Below are 20,194 nucleotides of genomic sequence, written 5' to 3' on the forward strand. Positions count from 1 at the left end.
TAATGTCAGCTGAATACTTCTACTATAGTGCCTCTTGTAAAGTAATCAACTAAATAAATTTGCTTTTTCTAAAATTTAGCGATTTGTGACATTGGTAGTGAAATCAATGTCTTATTTATCAGATATATGGTCAATGTACATTTGCAAGCAACAAATGCACAACGAACTGAATTAGAAAGCTAAGAAAGTACTTATCTCAAATAAAAATACCCACAAAAGTACTTCCTGACTGAAAATTTGGGGGATTTTTTTAAACGTAAATACCAAATAAATAAAAATAGCCCAATAAAGTGATAGAAAAGGTAATTATATGATACGTTTATTCTGAAGGACGATGACAGGAAGCGCCCTGGTTGCTCCGAGCAACAACGGCAAAAGGTATACTAGCATAATGCTAAAGTCGTTTGGTGAGGTTCCTTGCATGGATGATTGTAAAGCATTAATTACATGAATGCCTGGGCAATGTTGCAGGTTTCTATTTTCAGTAATGAGAACCCAGTTTCCTCCGCCGTTGTAAATAATGCTGACTTGTGTTTTTGTTCGCTGCTTCCCGTTGAGGCACCTTAGCTAATGCTCACCAAAGCTGTCTGAAAAAAAATACACCATAGTGATATTAATATTATGGTAAAAAATAATGTAAATACTGGAATTTCGAATTACGAATGCATGCTGGGGTTTCCCTGGATTGCTCAAAAGAATGTCTTACAGTATGATACATATTCAAATAAAGGTGAGTATTGCTGAAATATTTTTTTGATAACTTGTTCTTGTTGTGCGTTTATTATTTAATCAATCAACTTATCTGTTTTACCAAAGAAAAGCTTGTATTGACGAGGCGGGTGTGGATTTGGGGTGGGAAGTTGGGTAGGATTTGATTTGATTTGATTTAATAATCACAGTATTTTAGTATATTCTATGAATAAAGAGTTTTTGTCCTTAAAATACACTATATTTTGATAAATGTTTACTAGGGGAAAGCTGTAGCATTATAAAAAACATTTTATTCCTATTTCAGATTTTACAATTCAGAAAAAAACAAAACTAGCAAAAAGATGATGCATGTGTTTTCTCTGTTGTTTTTTGTGGGACCAATGTAAAAGAATTGTTGTTGTTTTACTGAATGTGAAAAAAAGTAGATTAAATAAAAAATTGATACTTTTTTCTGTTTTTGTTGTGGATTTTTAATGCATGAAAAGCCTGCATTTGTATTTTAATTATATTTGAAAATATCAGTTAGTTCATTAGAATTTTTAGTCAAAGCTCAGATCCATTGTGAAAAATCAAAACGGTCACTATGAAATTAAAGAAGTTAAATATTATTTTGCAAAATACATTATATTTGTACAACCAACAATTTTAGGGACTATTTTATCTTTTAAATTTACTGTAGGGTTAGGGTTATTTTAGTTTCAATCTAAAATCATAAAAAATGTTCAAGATACATTTAATGCATTTTTGCCTACACAACCAGAGAGTAATATAGCATTTCTTTGTCTTTTTATGCTTTTAGTTTGTCTCCAGCTGCCGAACACATGGAGAGCCAAAATCCACCACTGGATGCCTTCATTGAAACTTGAATTCGTCCTTCAACAAACGCTAAAAAGTATTATTTGCCATGCGCATCAGTTTGTGCCAGGGTCTGTTAACGGGTGCCATCATCCTCAACCTCCTCATACTTTATTATGTATCTCGAGCCCAACAGCAGATGATGGAGAAAAGGAAGGAGCTTGGTAGAGGCTCGAGGAGAGCTGCCCGGCCGGCTTCCCTTCTGGGGGGAGCGCTAGGGGTCATTGGAGGTGAGCATGCAGGAATGGCAGCGGAGGGCCATGGCCGAAGCCCACGTGTGTCTGTTCTCCTTCGGGAATTTGAAAACTTTGAGAATTACGTTGGGGATGTGGCTAACTCCTTCCTTCGTCAACGTCCAGAGCTTCCCTTTGTGGCTGTGGCCGACACATTTCCGTATCCTCCCCTTGTACTTCCAGAGGGCGCCCGTCTTTTGGTGCTCTCTCCTAGCCCCGACCAGCCACCACAAGCTCACAGGCCGGAGTTTCACTTGCAGACAGAGTTTGTCCTTTTGATACCCGACGGCGTGGAGCTGGAGCAGCCAAGAGTTTTTGAGAGACTCATTAAAGAGTTGGAAGGTGAAGGTGGGGGGCCTGTGAGGCTGGTAGCGGTGCCCGTTTTAACACGATCTGCGGTGCAGTGCCTCCACTTGCGCGTCAACCTCAAAGAGTGGACTGCCACCTACTCGCCGGCCGCTTCAGGAAGCAGTGGAAGTGTGTGTACGGCTTTACAAGGCGACGCTGTTGTCTTGATTCGCACTGAGGACCTTTTCAACTTGTCTGTACCTCTGGGACGCCCTCTCTTTCCTGCCCTTTTTGTTCAGACCACCTTAAGGGGCTGGAAGGTGAAACTCCTGGAGAGCCCTTGTTTCTCGGCAAACCACCGGCCACTGTTCAGCTCTGCTCACAATCAGTGGAAGGCTGACACCCGACTGAAGGAGGCAACAAGGAAACTCATGAGGAGCTTCGGTCTGAAGCGCCTCCTTCTCCCTGAGGGAAAGGAACAGTGGTTTGGTTGCACTAAAGAGACTCCCCGCTGCTTTGGCACCGTGCAGGATGACACGCCAGACTACCTCTATCTGGATCGCTGGACGCCTCCATGCTGTCTGAGAGCACTGAGAGAAACCACCAAATACGTCATTAATATCCTGGAGAGCTCCGGTGTGCGTTACTGGCTGGAGGGAGGCTCTCTTCTAGGTGCCGTCCGCCATCAAGACATCATACCCTGGGACTACGACGTGGACCTGGGTATCTACCTGGAAGACGTGCCCAACTGCGACCACCTGAAGAACCTGGACTCGGGCTCTCTAGTGGATGCTAATGGCTACGTGTGGGAGCGGGCAGTGGAGGGAGACTTTTACAGAGTGCAGTACAGCGAGGCCAACCACCTGCACGTGGATCTGTGGCCTTTCTACCCGCGCAACGGCATCATGACGAAAGACACGTGGACAGAGCACAAACAGGACGTGGAGTTCCCAGAGCACTTCCTGCAGCCGCTGGTGCCCATGCCCTTTGCTGGCATCACAGCCTACGGCCCCAACAACCAAAGGGCCTTCCTGGAGCTTAAGTTCGGAGAAGGGGTGATTGAGAATCCTCAGTACCCCAACCCTATGAAAAAAAGGCTGGACAGAAGCAAATTATGAGCGACAGTAGGTGCTCTCAAGCCGTTTGTGTTGCATTGTATTTATTTACTGAAAAAAAATATATACCTCAAAAATGTTTTGTTGAAAGATGCCTGAGGAGTATGCACTGCTAAAATGATTACTTTTACTAGCTGCCAACATGTCAAAGCTGCTCAAACTTTTCTAGTATTTGTTCAAATGTTAAGCTTGACGTTAAAAAAACATTATTAGAAATTTAAAAGTGATGTGCTTTTTTCAAGAGAAACACTTTTTAAAAGACTGCTAGTCCACTGACCCTAGCCCTAAACAATCAACAACTGGTTTGCTCTCTAGTTGACTGAATGTATTGTACTGTATAAATGTTACAGGTGGATTATTTAAAATTCTGAACGTGTTTTAGGTTTAAAGTTGTAGCTATTTCCAACAGGTTCCTATAAATGTGCCCTGTCTGTCTTTACCTTCCTTCACAATTCACACAAAAAAGCCAGAGTTTGTATCTATTGCACAAGAAATTAATTCTTCTACCAATTATTGCATCCAATCGGCCCTTTGCGTTTCCTTTATTGCTCCCTTTTGTGGGTTTCCTTGTCCTGTAAATGATTGTTTGAGCAGATTGATGCAATGTAGATCCAAACACCTTCACGAAAGATGAGGAAACAAAGGGCCTCTGTTCTCAGATGTTTCAAAATTATTACTGTCGCATAGTGGATCAAGAACAGTTGGATTGAACTAGACTCAAAGCTAGCACAAGTCAAGCAGAAATTATCTGTAAAGTATAAACATCCACAGTTTACATAATTTTGCATCTCCATGTTTGGCCTTTTTTGTATTTCCTTGTCTTTTAATAATGGGTTTGGGTCAATTTACATTTCTTGTGAGCAGTTTTGCTTAATTTTGCATTCTGTTTTCGTGTTTTGTTGATGTTCCATGCAATGTTTTTGACTGTGTTTCAAATGAAAAGATCGAAGCTTGACTATCTTCAATTAGGAACAAAAAGAATGTGGAATATAAAAAGCTGCATTTCAAACTACTATGTTAAAAGTGTATATAATTTTAAGCTGTTTAGGCAAAGATAAACTTAATTGTACACTCAGAGAATTTGCTTCTTTGAATCTAAATATTACGTGTGAATATACTTTGATCTAAATATTTACATTTTCTCCCACTTTGCACCACTTTGTGTTGCATTTATTCATTTCATTTGTATCATGGGTGCAAATAATTTTGCAAGATACTCAATAACTATATATAAATGTGTTTTTGTCATTATGTTTTATTCCTTTATGGGGGGTTTTTTAAACTTTTTTATTAATCTGTTTATTGCAAACTCATATCTTTAGCTGTTTTAGGTCTTGAGTAAAATAAATATTTGCGGTAAAATTGTGGGGCAATCTTGACTTTCAGGTCTGATGCGATGAGCAAGCTTCTATTTTGTGAAATGAGTTCTCCATCACTGCAAGATTTGTATGCCGTAATAAATAAATGACACCTCTAGCCTTAATATAAAATATAATGGAATCAAGTGTGAAATACATCAGTTCAAAAGATTATTCAAAAAAGCACTTTCAAGTTTGAAGTCACAGCAGTGCATGTTTATCCATTTCATACTCACACATTTCTGCAGAACTAACACCAGTCCTTCCTGTAATACAGTTTCACTCATGAACTGCAAACATATATTTTTGTTTACATTTTAATGTTTTGTTAACGCAGAACCTCCACTGCTTCTTCATGAACACTAGATGGCGCAACACGTTTGAAAGAGAGACCGTAGCTGGAGTCTGTTTCTGACTCTTCAAACAGGAACGTGGCTTTACGGGACTGGTTTGTGGCCGCTCGTCACGAACCAGTCTGACAGTAACACATTTTGATCCCACGCAGAGAGTGCCGCCTTTCACTCAAATTCTTCCTAGAAACGTGTTTACACTTTTCATGTGTAGGAAGGATTCCGCTCAGGTGGGTGTGGTTTCCTTGTCACATATGTAAGATTGCTCAAAGTTTTTCATATTATTCTGATGAATCATTCATTCCTTACGAACATAATTAGGTAGAGGCTCAGATAAACAGCACAGCATGTATATTACATGTATTTAGTCAACTTTGACAGGACTTTTTTTTTTTTTCCCAAAAAATTTTCCCAATTTAAATAAATGCTTTATCATCCATTATGTTTTTCTATATGAAGTTGCATTCAACAGATTGAAAAATTACTGGGGTCTTTTTCACTATAATACAATATTAGCAGGTAGGAGGGAGTACATTTTTCTACATAAATATTGCGGGATATTTTTTAAATATAAATTAATCAAACATTTATCAAAACAGATCATATTTGCTGAAAATGAAACAACAAAAAACACGGGATGGCGAGTGACGGGTTTGTTTTAACTTTTACTTCCTTCATTAGAAGTTCTTTTCTAAACCTTTTGATGTCTAAAATTAATTTCTGTTAAATAGGTTTGGCAAAACCAACGAAATGCTTTTTGACTTTCCTCTCAGCAAATTAAATCTAATATGCTGAAAAGTATTTATTTATTTTGATTTTTGAGGAAGATGAAACAACAGAAAGTAGATTAATTTACCATTAGCTTAATGTTTAAGCTAACGTTTTTGATTTTTAGACGTTCACAAAACAGTTTATATTTAGACAATGCCACTAAAACGCCTGAAAATCAGTATAGTCCATGTATATTGCAAAAAATATTCTGTAACAGGTAAATGCATGATGTACACTAACTTACTTCTCTTTTTGCATCCCTGATGTCATTATTTTGTCTAAAATGCACAAAAGCAGAATAAAAATGAACATTTATATTTAAATATAAATGTTATTTTTGATCAAATGTTTAGGGAGTGAAAAGCTCACTTTCGGGGAAGCTCTAGTTCAGATCCAACTTTGCAAGCCAAACCTGTATGGGCAACTTCCTTTTGGAGATTCTTCTCTCAATTAGATAAACCTGTTTGGTCTTTTAGTAGCAGCACTGTCATTGACTTCAATCTTTAACATGTTGAATGAGACTTGTAGAGCCTGACATGCAACTCTGTACTTTGTTTCCGTTTTCCCCACTCTCAAACAGACTGGCTTCAAGGTGAACCTTTAAGCACACAATTCCTGGGAACACCGTGACTTTTCTTGAATGTTTCAGACCTTTAAGAAATTGTTCTCACAGTAGAACAAAAAAAAATTTATAAAATCTTTAAAAACAATTCTCAGACTGGTGGATTATCCTTGTATCTTGGTGGATGATATGAGCACTGAAAAAAAACAGACTAGTGCATACCACACTTAAATATGTCACTTTTACTTGCCAGGCTACGGATTAGCTTAGGATAGTTAGGGACACTCCGACGGTTACCATGAAAAGTCTCTTTTCCCTCATCTTTAACACTTTTTTTTGAGCACTTTTTTTTTTGTCTTTAAATATATTTGCTTTCACAACTACCTGGCTTAACGTGCCAGAAAACACACACTTTTTGCAGCCATCATCAGGCTTTTCCTATTAACCAACTCAATGTGAATCCATTGAGTTGGTTTATTTCCTGGCACCGGCCCTGCTTTTAGTCCTCCTCCATACGTTTTCTGCGAGGTTTGGAATGTTATCCATTCCTTATCCACTCCTAAGCAAGTCTCAATAATAAGTGTGTTAAAGTTTTACCCATCTACGATTGATATCCTCTAAGGCAGGGGTGTCAAACTCCAGTCCTCAAGGTGTCCTGCAACTTTTAGATGTGCCTCTGCTGCTCCACACCTGAATAGAATAATAAGGTCATTAAGACTCTGGAGAACTGATCCACACAAGGAGGAGGTAATTAAGCCATTTTATTCCAGTGTTTTGTACCTGTGGCACATCTAAAAACTGCAGCACAGCGCCCCTTGAGGACTGGAGTTTGAGACCCCTGCTCTAAGGAAATAAAATATTTAACTGTCTAAGAGCAACCCAAGCATCATCGCCAAGAACTACAGACTGCCAATCAAGAAAGAAGCTCTTGGAAGCAAGGTAGAACATGACGATGGAAGAATTATGCTGTGGGATTAAATGTACTTGTATTGGTAATGGTGTTGCATAAATAGGATGAAATTACATTCAGTTAAGCTTCTGTCTTGACGTTCACCTAAGACCTTGTTAAGTATTTTGTGTAATAAAACAATATCATAATTCAAATGAACTAATTCTGCCAAATGATGGGTCAAATCTTTAATTTTCGTGGCTATAAATAAATAAATAAATAAATTCTGTTTCTGTGCGACTTAACTTATGGGGATCTGCCAGGAGTATAAAAAATGGCAGATTTAGGATTAAAACAATATTTTAATTTCACTTCTGACTTAAAACATTACTTACATTTTGGAATTTGAAGAACTGGGGTTCGGATTTTCCGACAGTTTGTCACCAAAGACAAATCGTCACAATTAATTGATGAACTCCAAAAAGATATTTTGTCTCTGACTTTTGAGAAGAAATATTTTTGACATGCCATGAAATTTTTAACAAAAATGATTGTACACATTTTTAGGGATTCTTGACTCATATCCTGTCAGAAACAGGGTATACGAGTGCCGTCTGTGTAAACTTCATTTTACGTGCAAGTGGTAATTTTAAGCACAGTAAAAAAAAAAAAAAAAAAAAAAAAAAGCATCTCACAGACACAGGCAATTTAAGAAAGAACAGTTTACTGTTTTTAACCAAATGACTACAGTGTGGCGGTACAAATTAGTTTGTTTTCTAAGTATAGCCTCAACACAGTGAACTTCATTGCAACAAAAATAATGTGATTGAACAAAACCCCCACATGGTGTTTAGAACAGAAAAAGAAAACGGCATTGAAATCTCCAACGTTGATCGGCTGAACAGCTGTACTGGGAAAATGCAGAACATTTCATCAGATTCATCAACGTATGGGACACACAGGAGAAATGACGAGACTTCAGGTCTGCTTCGGATATTCAATACATCAAAGGCAAAAAAAAATTTTAACATGTATTCTGCTGCTATAATTTTCCACTTAAAACATCAAAACCATGGAAAAAAAAAAAAAAAAAAAAAATCAAACCAAAAACAGTTTTAAACCAAAATGACTTCTTCAGCGTACATGTCACTCATGCGATTCAGAAACAAGCATAACAAAATGCGACAAATCTACTACCATCCATCTGGGAGAGAGAAAAACCAAAATTTGGACTCTTGTTATTATATCACAACACATTGGCAAAAACAAATCCTTTAGATTTGGATTAAAAATAAATATAAACTATTACAAATGGACATTCAAAGACATATAGAGGCCTAGAGCTTCAAAGAAGAAGAAGTGTTTCTTCTTGTGGCTGTAATATCCAAAACATAAATAAGTCCCAATAAGACATCCTTTTGCAAAGTTCATTATGTCTTCAGCTTAACGGTAAAACCAGCCCATCCGGTCCTGCTGCCAGACTAAAAATGCAGACGTGTCTGCAGTCGAAGGTAACTTGAGAATGGACATGACGGACACAGTAAGCATACCATACATTATGCAAGAAACTGGGGTCATCGCTCTATTTATACTCTGGTGAAAAGCTGCAGCCTGCACAGAGGCAGCAGCATGTGGGGAAGTCAGGGCAGGTGAAAAGAGAAGAATCCAAAATTAGTAGAGATAATAAAAAAGGTGTCACCACGCGTCCTCAAGAGTTCAGGCGTCTCCTTCATTAAGCCGACTTTGATTTTTTTGGTCTTACAGCACCTGAAGAACAAGGCAAACGTCAAACCTGAGGCTCTGTTGTCTTTTTAAGAAGGTAAAGTCCGTCTAGCGAGACGAGTCACAACGCTTGTGCTCCTTCATTTTCCTTTGGGAAATATTTCATCTAGTAGCTTTTGGAATACAGTAACAACTATATGGCTTTTTTCCCCACCCCTCAAATAGCATGGGGAAAACCAACATTAAGAGAACATTTGGTTATGAATAACCACAATTATTACAGACTAAAAAAAAAAGCCTTCAAAACAATAAGAAGAAAAAAACCCGACTAACTATAAAACATTTTTTCCAAATATCATCTTGGCCGTTTGAATGCAGGTGTAAGGCGGACAGATGAACTACGTCCTTGCAGCATGTGGAGTTGGATCTCCATCACCAAAGTGAAGGAATCATTGTGCTCTCTGCAAAGGATGGGATACTAAAATAAAAAATGTAAAGGAACCAATTACAGTACAAAAGAATGGTTCCAATAATCTCTATTTAGTGCAGCTAGTTACAGATTGTACCTTTGGTTCTTCTGCAGATCTAAAAATCAGAATTATATAAAAAAAAAAAAAAGTGCTTTTCTAATATTATGAATTAAAATTGGACTGGACTTTGTTTTCAATCAGTCCTCCAATTAAACTTCCACATGTTCCTGCAAAGTTAGCTAAAACAGCTTCAGATAGTCAAAGCAAATGATAAAGCACAGCCTCTACTATTATGAGCAGCTGTGTGCACTTCACCTACAGCAGCACGGAGCAAAACTCCTTCCTCCACATGCACAAAAGCATTTTGCTCAGAAATCATCTTGTTTAAGGCAATGACTAGAGATTACAGCAGCGTGTTGTAAATTGTTTATCTCTTCAAAGTGTCTACCTCAATTGAAAAACCTAAAAGGACACTAGCCGATAAAACGATTGGTCACGAATGATTGGTCGCGATTCTAAACCAAAAAGGCATAAAGACTCTAATATTAACAATGCAACGACAAACAACAACAAGAATAGGACTGTTGTCCACTGCCCAGTTTGTAACATTTGAGCACCGCTGCATTGATGCAGATCTATTAAACTCTCCACTGGAAGAAACCTGCATGAAAGTGGCTATATGTATAGGGAGATTTTTTTTTTTTTTACATTTTTTAATCTGGATCCCATTTGGAAAAAAAAAAAAAAATCATTCTTATTGCTTTAATTTCACATGCGGCATTACAAAACCTGACAGGTTTAAATCTGAAAAAAAGGACTAGTGGTAACTATGGACGCTATTTTTATTTTTTTAAATATATGTATAAAAAGACAGTTCCTGTCAGAAGAACAGTGACGCCATATAAGATAGGAGAACGCTTTAGCAACAGACATCCATATTCATTTGTCCAGCATGAATAAATGCGTCATGTGCTGAGCTCCTCGATGCAAATAGTCTGTTTTCTTTTAAGTGGCTTATGAAACCTTCCAATCTGATTTCAGAGTAGACCAACCGAATACATCAAATAAACATGAGGGAGAAGTATTAAAAAATAATAATAATAATAATAAAAATATTAGTCTCATACTGCCCTAAAAAATTAAATAACCCAGTGAGTTTATCATGGTTTCTGCATATCCCATAAGATATTAGCTGCACCCCGTCCAGAAAAGTATTTGAGGTCCGAGAGCGTTGCTTTGCATTGTAGTGTGCTGTCCGTCCTCTCTCCTTGGACTCTTTTCTTAACAGGGGGGAGCTTAAGTTTTGTCTTTCTAGGCGGGTTTGCGGTAGAAGTCGCAATCGGCGTTACATGGACGACTCTTTCTCGGAGGAAAGGTCTCCTTTTGCGCCCTCCAAGCCTCGTTTATCGATGAGCGGCGAGTGCTCGGGCATGGCGGCGGACGCATCTCTGTCCATCCTCACCTCGCTGAGCTCCTCCACTCCTTCGCGTTTGGATGTTTTGTCCACAAAGTGCTGCAGGAGCCCCGCTCCGAAGGCGTCGCCCTCCACATTCAGCACCGTGCAGGTGCGGTCACTAAAGAGGGACAAAACGGGATAAGAAGAGAGATTTAATCTTATGATGCAGAAGCGATACAAGGCTTGAATTACACGGCAATCAGAAAGTCAAATTAATGATTTTCCAAATCTTCGCTGCGTTCCCCATATGGCTTTGGAGTTTAAAATGTGACCTCTTTCAATAATTGTTAGCCACTTTTCCAAAAGTTGCCATGGTAACTCAGTCATTTAGCCATTTGTCTATAAATGCTCTTTTTTCCACAGTCATTTCAGGTAGATGGCCGTGTCTTTGTCAGGTTTGAAGTTGTGCCTTACTCTTTCTGTTTTCAAATGGTGGGTTGAACAGAGATAAAATTACACACACGTGGACTCCATTTACTAATTAGGAGACTTGAAGGCAGTTCGTTGAACTGGATTTTTTTCAGGGTTATCAGATTAACGCAAGTCTAAAGTCACACTTTTCAGATTTGTATTTCTAAAAGATTTTTGAAATCATTTGTCTTTTTCCTTTCACCTCAGTTACATTGAGAGCAAACAGTGCCAGATGACAATACATAAACAAGTTCTGACATAATTATATAAATGTGTCATTGTTTTAAAATGGGAAATACACAAACAATTTATTAAATGTACAATTAATTACATATGCCTCAATTGAATTTCATTTATAAACTAGACGTATTTAATAAAATTATTTAGTGATCCTGTGCTGGAACTCAAACTCAGTGGGCGGGACTAGTAGGGCAGCTTCTATTGAGACCCTGGTGTCTGATTGGCTGCTTAAAACAGGAGGTCACTACAACTTTTTCCCCAACTTTGCTGACTCTGAGATCAATGTCTTCCATTAAAAGTGCAGAAATAACTTCAATAGGATAATTAACTTGTTGCAATTTATTTACACAAACTCTGGGTGAGCACCTTTAGCCCCTGTATTTCTAGTTGGATCTGAAATGTCTAATATGTTCACAAGAACGTGTTAGCCGACGACAGCTAGTGGGCGGGGCTAACGTTGATCCTGTTCGAAGTCTGTTGCCGCTTTCTCCACACCGCACCACAGTGAGCTCTCCTGTGAACCTATTAGCGATATTTCAGACCAAACAAGACATACAGATGCTAGAGTTGTTCTCCCAGAATTTGTAGTAAATAAATTACAGCGAGTTATCGAAGTTGTTGCCACACTAGCAGTGAAATTATTGGCCACAGAGTCCTAGGAAACTTGGAAGTCGTCTTGACTTGCTCTTTGAAGCAGCCAATCAAATGTCAGGATCTCTACAGAAGCTCCTCTAATAACACCCACTGAGTTTGATGAATAAAGTTGACAGCTTAAATTAATCCATGATGTGCCTCAGCACAGGAATATGAAACACTTCATTAAATTCTAATAAAAAGTTATGTGATTTTTAAAATTTGTTATTTATTTGAGGCGCATATATAATAATTTCCGTGTTTTATAAATTTCTCCATTCAATCCCAGTTTTTATAAACTAATGACATTTAAATAATTATTTCATAAGTGATTTAGTTATTGCAACTTGGCTCTCTTCACTCTTGTGTTTTTGTGCCCTGCTTTGTGTTGCTCTGGATAAGACAAAATTCATTAAAGTTTATGAAATATGACGGTTGTTTTCTACTCACACAAGCCAGTCAACAGCCAGGATGAGAGAGATGTCACTGGTGGGCAGTCCAATGGCCTCCAGGATTATAGCGAGGGTCAGCACGCCGCCCGCAGGTATACCTGCAGCTCCAACACTGGACGCAGTCGCCGTCACACTGACAAACACAAGCCACAACGTCATCAAACTCAATTACCAAACTTTCTAACACAATGAAGGAGCTGTAAATGCATCTTCACACATAGTTTTAAACCGATCCGCTTAAATGGAGTCGCATCACCGCAGACGTACAGGATGGTTATGACTTGGATGAAGTTGAGACTGGTGTTGTTAAGCTGGGCGATGAAAACCGCCGCCACACACTGGAAGAGCGCGGCGCCGTCCATGTTGACCGTGGCGCCGATGGGCAGGATGAAGCGGCTTATGTGCTTGGAGACGCCGTTTTTCTCCTCCACGCACTTCATCATGAGGGGCAGAGTGGCAGAGCTGGAAACAGGAAGCAGAGTTTCAGAGCAGGGGAGGAGCGTGGGGGCGTGTGGTTGCATCAACAGGAGAGCCTCAGTTTGTGGATATTCAGCAACCCCAACTGAGCAAACAGAGGCGAGTTTGAGCTGAAATACCTGGAGCTCGTTCCAAAAGCCGTGGCCAAGGCTGTGAAGATGCCCCACAGGAAGGTGTAGGGGTTCTTCCTGGTAAAAATGAAGTAGATGAGGGGCAGCACCAGCAGGCCGTGAATGGCGTGGCCAATCATGCAGCAGGCGATGTATTTTCCCAGGCTGGCAAACAGCTTGCCGACGTCGTCCATCTCCACAATCTTACCTGCGACGAGGAACATGATACCTATAGGGGCGTACCTGCAGCCAGGCGAGAGAAAAGACCAGGACAATACTGCAGGTCAGGTTTCTGGAACACAGCACAAAGGAAACGTTCCTCGCTGATAAAGGTTACTTAACAGACTTACAATGCTTTGTTTGAGAAAACATTTTTTTGTCTGAAAGGTCTCAAACTAGTAACACCCTCTAGATGTGTTAACATCCCTGACAAACATGTCTAAAGAGCCTAGAAATAAAATCTTCAGTTTCAGTACTATGTCAAAAATGATGCTACTACTTGATTTTAGGAAATTTTGGAAAGAAAAGAGCTTTAAGTTGAGTACTTAAAATATGTCGAGAGCAAAGCAAAATTATTAGTGTTGCACAATTTCTAATTCCTAAACTCTTGGGACCGTTTTCCACAGAGGACGGTTATGATTTGGATAAAGTTGAGACTGGTGTTGTTAAGCTGGGCAATGAATTTACAATTTACATAGAAATCTAAATCAATTTTAAAATTCAGAATTATTATTTATTAGAATGTTTTTCACTTGACCAGTGAAACCATTATTCATTGCAACAACAACGTATTCATGAAATAGATAACTCTGTGTAATATTTATTATTTCAACAGAATTTCTGGAATCAATAAGTTTGTCTGAACTACTAATCTAATATTTGCATTGTAAAAAAAAATTAAAACAGTTCCCCTGAAAATTCAAGTGCCACCGGTAGTAGCAGAGATTATAAAAACATAAGCTTCCTAATGATTTAAAATGAATCATTTAAAATGTAATTATTGAGTAATTAAAACAAACATGCAACAGAAATCCGAAATCTTCTAGTGTCCTACTTGTTCAAATTTGAAATGTGTTGCAATTTTTTTTTTTTCTGTGTCCCCCCTCACTTTTGCAAACCCTCAAAACGACCAAACATTAACAAGGGGCGTTTTCTTACCACATGATCCAGGACACCAGCACCATGGTGGCCTCGTTGAAGGAGTTGAAGAACTTGATGAGGATCTCTCCTTCTTCGCCCAGCTTCCTCAGGGCCACACCGAAAACAATAGCGAACACCACCAATCCAAGGATGTTCATCCCGTCTTGATCTGTTCCAATGGGAACCTGAAAAGAAGTGCGCATTTGTTTAGAAAAAAAAAACAAAAACAAAAAAAAACTGTAAGAGGAAGCAAACCATCTTAAAATTATTATCTGTGAAGTTTTGTTGATAACCAAATAAATCCCTCACCTTCTCTAGGATTCCGGACGCGTTTTTCATCTTGTAGGAGGTGCCATACTAGTGGGGAAGAATAAAAAAAATGTATATTAATTAAGGAGTACAAAAGCAGCTTTTGTTATGTAACGTTATTATCTAGAAAATAAAATCACAGATTTAAGGTCTAATGCTCACCGACTGAAAGGCGGCAGACACCAGGTTGGAGGGGAAGATGTTTCTGTGAAAAAGAAATGAAGACGACGCATATTATTTCACTTCCCACATACATGAGGAAAAAAAACCCCAAAGTTAATAAAACAGTGGAGCAGAAATGTTTAAGCCCATGTCTTACAAGACCTGTAAGATGGATCAGCGTATTATAGCTAAATCCTTGAGTCTAATTTGAGCAGTTTATGTAGTTTTGCAGCAGTACATCCCAGAGAACCTTGAGTTGTACCCTTTTCTTCAGCTGCCACAAAGAACTAAACTATTAAACCTCTTTTCCCCCTCCTTTGTGCTCCGATTATTTAATGCCATGGAGGTAATAAGTCTGCACTAACTAGTACAAAAAGCTTCTACATACATTAAATCCAACTGCAAATTATATCCCCCCTCAAGAACTTGTAAAGCCTTGTGTACTCGATACCCCTGTTCTCAGATGTCTGCAGTAGATTTAGCGCAATAGGGATTAACTTCACAAGCTCCTTCTCGTCAGCCAATCATTGAAATCATCAGGCTCAAACGTCATGTGATGAGGCGGCATGCAACTGAAAACAGAGGCTGAAGGCTGAGAAAGGCTTCCAAAAACACAAGCTATGGACTACTTAGTGCACTATTCTTACGTTTACTGGATATTTTAAAATGAAGGAGGAAAAACACTTTAAAAATCAGCGATACAAGCAATAATATAGTTCCATAATTATTACAGACGCTCCTATCACTCCGTCAGATATTGGAATTGGAACATCTTTCTTCGATCGGCTCTCATAGCTGACCAGCATGGCCACATCCTGAAAAATGGATTTCACCTTTTGCCGACAACCATTTTCCTTCTACTCAACTTTCCATTAATGTCCTAGGATACAGCAAAGTATACTTTTGGGTCTCACCTGCCTTTATGTGGAAGTAGTTTAGCATTAGCAATGTTGATTGTTTCAGCCATAACTAAAGATTTCTGGATTGAAAACCTTTTTTTTATTGGTCATATAATATTGATATTCTCTGATGCCTTTTACAAGTTTAAACCCATAGCAACAAAAAACCTGAATTAAAGCCCTTTGTGAGTAATTTATTATTTTAATTACATTTTAGAAATAAAGAAACTTTCCTATTGTAATTGAATGTATTTAGATGGGGTCATTAGAAGACAAAGTGCCTGCATGGCACCGTCCACTGTAACTTGGAACATACAATAGTTTGTTAGTAAAACTGATCACACCTAAGCAGTCTGGTCCCGCTTCCCTATTTTGGAGGCGACTTTGTCCCACATGTTGATGTGAAACTCCATCATGAATACCAGCTTTCCAGTGAATCATCCTCCGCCGATCGCTTTATTCGGAGCCCGTCAAGTTCTTCTACGAGTCAATGCGACATTGCTATGTAAATTGTGAGATAAAACACAAAGGTGTCATTGTCATGCCAACGCTGGCTGAGACACACAAAGCATTCCATCACACGATGCTACGAAGGTGTGTCCTTCTTTTGTTTAAGTAGACTTGGAGTTTTGTTGCCTCCCCAAATCCAGGGCAGGTCAACAAGGAAGAATAAATGTTTGGCTTTAAACCTAACAGCTGTTAATATTGGTGATTCATGAACGCATGATAAACAAAAATGATCTTAGTATTTATTTTTGGTATAAACATGAACAATCCACCAAGTTAGCTAACCTAACTGGGGGGTAAGGTTAGGAAAAATTCATATTTACTTTCACATTTTTGTGCTGGTCTAGCTAAACATCTTTGATTGCATGTAAATCTAACAGGTGACATCACACATTGACTGTACTAGTAGACATTTGGTTTATGTGTGAAAGGAAAAAGCACGAGATAAGAAATGTCAACACGGATGCATCGGAGTGCCTGCAAACATGTTGTAAACTGGGTCCGTCTGTTTCCAGTTTTAAAGATACAGTAACTTATCCCCAACCAAACAGCGACATTAAACATTAAACCCGACCTGGATCTGTGAGCAAGGCTGCTGTTTGTCAAACAGCTCAGACCCACCCAACTGTGAAGCCACCAAAACACAGAGCAAGACGGAGAGATGGGGGCTCCTTCTAATGAGAGACCAGCTGTGTGATTAGGATAGTGTGGAAGCACACACATGCTTGTGCGTGGTGACGGCATGTGCCCAACATGAGATAAACGTCTCTTCAGGCTGGAAACAAATGATTGCTGTAGTCAGATGCTGAACTCAGCCACCTACGTAAAACTTAGGTACAAAAGTGTTCTTTCTTTTTTTTTTTTTTGTCCTCTTGAAGTCTGTTGACACCCACGACATGTCTATTTTTAGTAAACGAACGCATCTCAATTACCATTTCTCTGCGATTTTTTGTGCTGTTCTTATGCTTCAACTTACTCTACTGAAGATGTCATTTTTAATTGTTGTTGTAATTGTTGCTAGTTTCTCGGTAACCCCTCCGGTTCTATCGTCTCAGGCCTGTTGTCTTGTCCACATTCTGTAGGAAAAATGCATTCTAATAAACACTGACAGATTTTCTAATTATGTCCTGGTATTTCAAACCCTACAAAAGAAGGAGGGTGTGCTTACTTTACTCCCACAAACTTAAATGTGAAGTTCTGCATCCTTAAAATTAGGTGATGGTGTTGCAAGTCACGGAACGGGTTTTGCGACATGCCTTGATAAATATCCGGAGGCAACAATGTTAATCTTTTAATAACAGTCAGGGTACTTGAAACTCTTTGCGAAAAATGCTCCAAGTGTTGCTATGACTTTGATCATGTGAGCATCGAGGGACAGCCTCCTACCCCCGCATGGTTTCTAATTTTTCTGTATCCTTTGATCAACACCAGAATAATCTGCATGTGGGACAAAAGAGAGAGTTTGGCCAATCAGAGGCGTATTTGCATGCAAAGTGATGGGATCATGCTAATGACTAAATACCTTCTGCCCTGTTGCACCCTGCAGTTTTCTTAAAAATAAGAGCTGCTTTTTCCAGGAAGTGGATATTTGTGACTAGGTGGCACTGCAGGAGGAGGAGCAGGAGATGTGGAAAATACATCCATAATTACTAAAGGCTGCCTTGAAAATAACATTATGCAACAGCTGCACTGAATGTGAGCACACTTGTGGATGGGGATGAGAAGTCAAGTTGTGTCTGCTGTTTTTTTTTTTGTTTTTTTTACTGTTTAGGAAAAAATTTAGTCTCTTCTAAGAAAAGCAAGCTCCAAGGACTCTTGTGAAACATAGACCGGTTTCTGGCATTACGGTTGCTTGAGGATATAAAAAAAAAGTTGCAAAACTACAAATATTTTCTATGAAGCGGATTAAAAGTCATATTAGTGAGATGTCATTCCCAGAGCAAAAAAATAAAACCTAAACTAATTTACAAGCTAATAACAGCATGTTACATGAGCAAAAAAGTTAAATTTTATGTGAAATAAGCTCACCATGTTTAGCTTATGTTTTTTTTCTGTCTTCAGAACAAATAAACTGACAATTTGTCAAAAGATACTAAGATCCCACTCAATTATTATTCTACTCTGAGCACAGCTGCTTCCATGTACTCAAAAGTAAGGTGAAGAAACATACGTCCCATGAATATGACACACGAGCAAAAAAGTAACGCTACCAAGGAGGAAAAACCAGTTCAGGCAGCCAGCTTCCTGAATTAGGACACACCAGAGCGGATTTCGCTGTGTGTAGATGTACAACTTGAGTCTAAATATAATCCAACCAATCATCAGCCAGCTGCAGTCTGGTTCCATGCGGTACTCTGCTTTCTGTGAACGGAGACCCTCTGACTTCACTGGAACAAAGTAAGGGGAAACTATGGTACCACTTTTTTTTTTTTTTTTTCTGGTAACAGGAACAGGAAGAGGTGTGACCGCACTACTCACGGAAAGAAAAACTATGACGTGTGATGTGAAAAAATGTACAACAAGCCATCACCACTTCTTAAAAATTATTTTTTTTTAAGTCAGTAATACTCTGGTGTGTTTGAGGGCAATAGTGACATTATTACACTATTTCAAAGTGTGAGGCCACAGGCAAGAACCTCCTGGTGTATTCAGGTACAACCCCTTACCTGAGGTTAGCATTTAGGCTAATTTCTGAAAAGAACCTCAAGAGGACGGGCTTACATATTCGTGACCTTAAGAGATATCTCATGTTGGTTTAGATATCACGATATCTAAACCATGTCCAGTGAGGTCCAGTTTATAGGGTCGGGATTCGGGAAAAAGTAATTCAAAAAGGGACATTATTAAAAAATAAGTCAAGCAATACATCGACTATGTTGATAACTTTTAAAAATATATAGTTGACGTCAATGATTAGGAGATTTATTTCATCATATATCATCCAGTTTTGACTTGGTTTTAAACAGTGGAGCTAATGCGCGCGTGTAAAGAGAGGCAAAGAAGCGCGTCTTGTAGGGGTTTAACACGCACGAGGACAGAAGCTGATGCAACTGCTTGTTGTCATTACAAGAAGCGCGACCTCTCCACCAGGTGAACCCTTGCCTCGTGTGTAATATGGCTGTAGTATCACCACGTTGACGGAAATATATGTTGTGGGTTAATATGAACAACTTTCAGACTCACCTTATCAGGTCTAAGAAGGAGTCGATAACTTCTTTGTTCGCCGGGATATCATCATCCATGTCTTTAGCGTTTGCGGTGGTGTTCATTTCCACATTTCCCGGCTTGATAATGAAAGCCATCACCACCCCGATGGACGAGGCTATCAAGGTGGTCACCAAGAAGAACAGCATGGCCCAGCCACCCAGCTTCCCCAGAGCTTTGGGGTCGATGCTCGCCGCTCCGGACACCAAGCTGCACACCACCAGGGGGATGATGATCATCTTCAGCAGCCGGATGAGGATCTCGCCGGGGAAGCCGATGTAGATCTGCTGGGTTAGGGTCGGCGACGCGGTGCGCACACCGAGCCCAATGAAGACCCCCACGATGACCCCGGCCACGGTCAGGATCACCAGCAGATTCGCCCTGACGATCCTCTTTACCCGCTCGGACATCGATTCCGGGCTGCCCTTCCGCTGCCCGGTAAACCCGTTGGCAAGCGGTCCATCGCGGTGCGCCTCGCCGTTGGATGCCTTCACTTCCTCCAGGTCCACCTTCTCTGCCATGTTGCTCAAAGTTACTCAACTTAAAACTAAACTTTGAGAAGAACACTCGGGTTTTATCGTGATTCTAAATTAGGCGGGAGTCTCTCAGAGCTTCAGCGTGGTTCACGACCCACTTCCTTCTCTTCGGGTTGTTCTGACGAGGAGGAGCAGATGTTGTAGCCACACGTTTTACCGGCATTTTAAACCTCCGTCTCCTCCCCTTTGACGTAAGACTGGGCGTGTTGTGTTCCGGGAGGAAACACTGTCCACATTGCGGTCATGAAAAAATAAAAATAAATAAATAAATAAAAACTTTTGGCCGTTAGTGCCATTAGTTGTTCAGTTTAACAATTGCATTTTAATGTTTGAA

The 20,194-nt window shown here is 39.4% G+C and overlaps 2 protein-coding genes across 6 annotated transcripts; one reads left to right on the forward strand and one right to left on the reverse strand.

Annotated features, from left to right (window-relative positions):
• The first annotated feature begins 328 nt into the window (after window positions 1–328).
• LOC122833235 (fukutin related protein) lies at window positions 329–3,725 on the forward strand. 2 transcript variants are annotated; one of them, XM_044120663.1, is made up of 2 exons: window positions 329–378; window positions 1,511–3,725. In XM_044120663.1, exon 2 carries the CDS (start codon window positions 1,616–1,618, stop codon window positions 3,203–3,205), a length of 1,590 nt encoding a protein of 529 aa, XP_043976598.1. In that variant the 5' UTR covers window positions 329–378; window positions 1,511–1,615; the 3' UTR covers window positions 3,206–3,725. The 2 variants fall into 2 exon arrangements, with proteins under 2 accessions (XP_043976598.1, XP_043976597.1); XM_044120662.1 differs by lacking the exon at window positions 329–378 and adding an exon at window positions 381–730.
• A 4,114-nt stretch (window positions 3,726–7,839) lies between these two features.
• On the reverse strand, window positions 7,840–20,089 carry slc1a5 (solute carrier family 1 member 5). 4 transcript variants are annotated; one of them, XM_044120665.1, is made up of 9 exons: window positions 19,304–20,089; window positions 14,715–14,757; window positions 14,553–14,600; window positions 14,262–14,428; window positions 13,113–13,346; window positions 12,784–12,978; window positions 12,515–12,649; window positions 10,787–10,898; window positions 7,840–8,899 (listed from the first exon to the last, which is right to left on the reverse strand). In XM_044120665.1, the coding sequence occupies exons 1-9, from the start codon at window positions 19,843–19,845 to the stop codon at window positions 8,891–8,893; spliced, it is 1,485 nt and encodes a 494-aa protein (XP_043976600.1). In that variant the 5' UTR covers window positions 19,846–20,089; the 3' UTR covers window positions 7,840–8,890. The 4 variants fall into 4 exon arrangements, with proteins under 4 accessions (XP_043976600.1, XP_043976599.1, XP_043976601.1 ...); XM_044120664.1 differs by lacking the exon at window positions 7,840–8,899 and having other exon boundaries at window positions 10,179–10,898; window positions 19,304–20,087; XM_044120666.1 differs by lacking the exons at window positions 7,840–8,899; window positions 19,304–20,089 and adding an exon at window positions 17,097–19,278 and having other exon boundaries at window positions 10,179–10,898.
• Window positions 20,090–20,194: the final 105 nt, after the last annotated feature.

The sequence above is a fragment of the Gambusia affinis genome, linkage group LG06 (genome assembly GCF_019740435.1).
Source record: "Gambusia affinis linkage group LG06, SWU_Gaff_1.0, whole genome shotgun sequence".
Classification (NCBI taxonomy): domain Eukaryota; kingdom Metazoa; phylum Chordata; class Actinopteri; order Cyprinodontiformes; family Poeciliidae; genus Gambusia; species Gambusia affinis.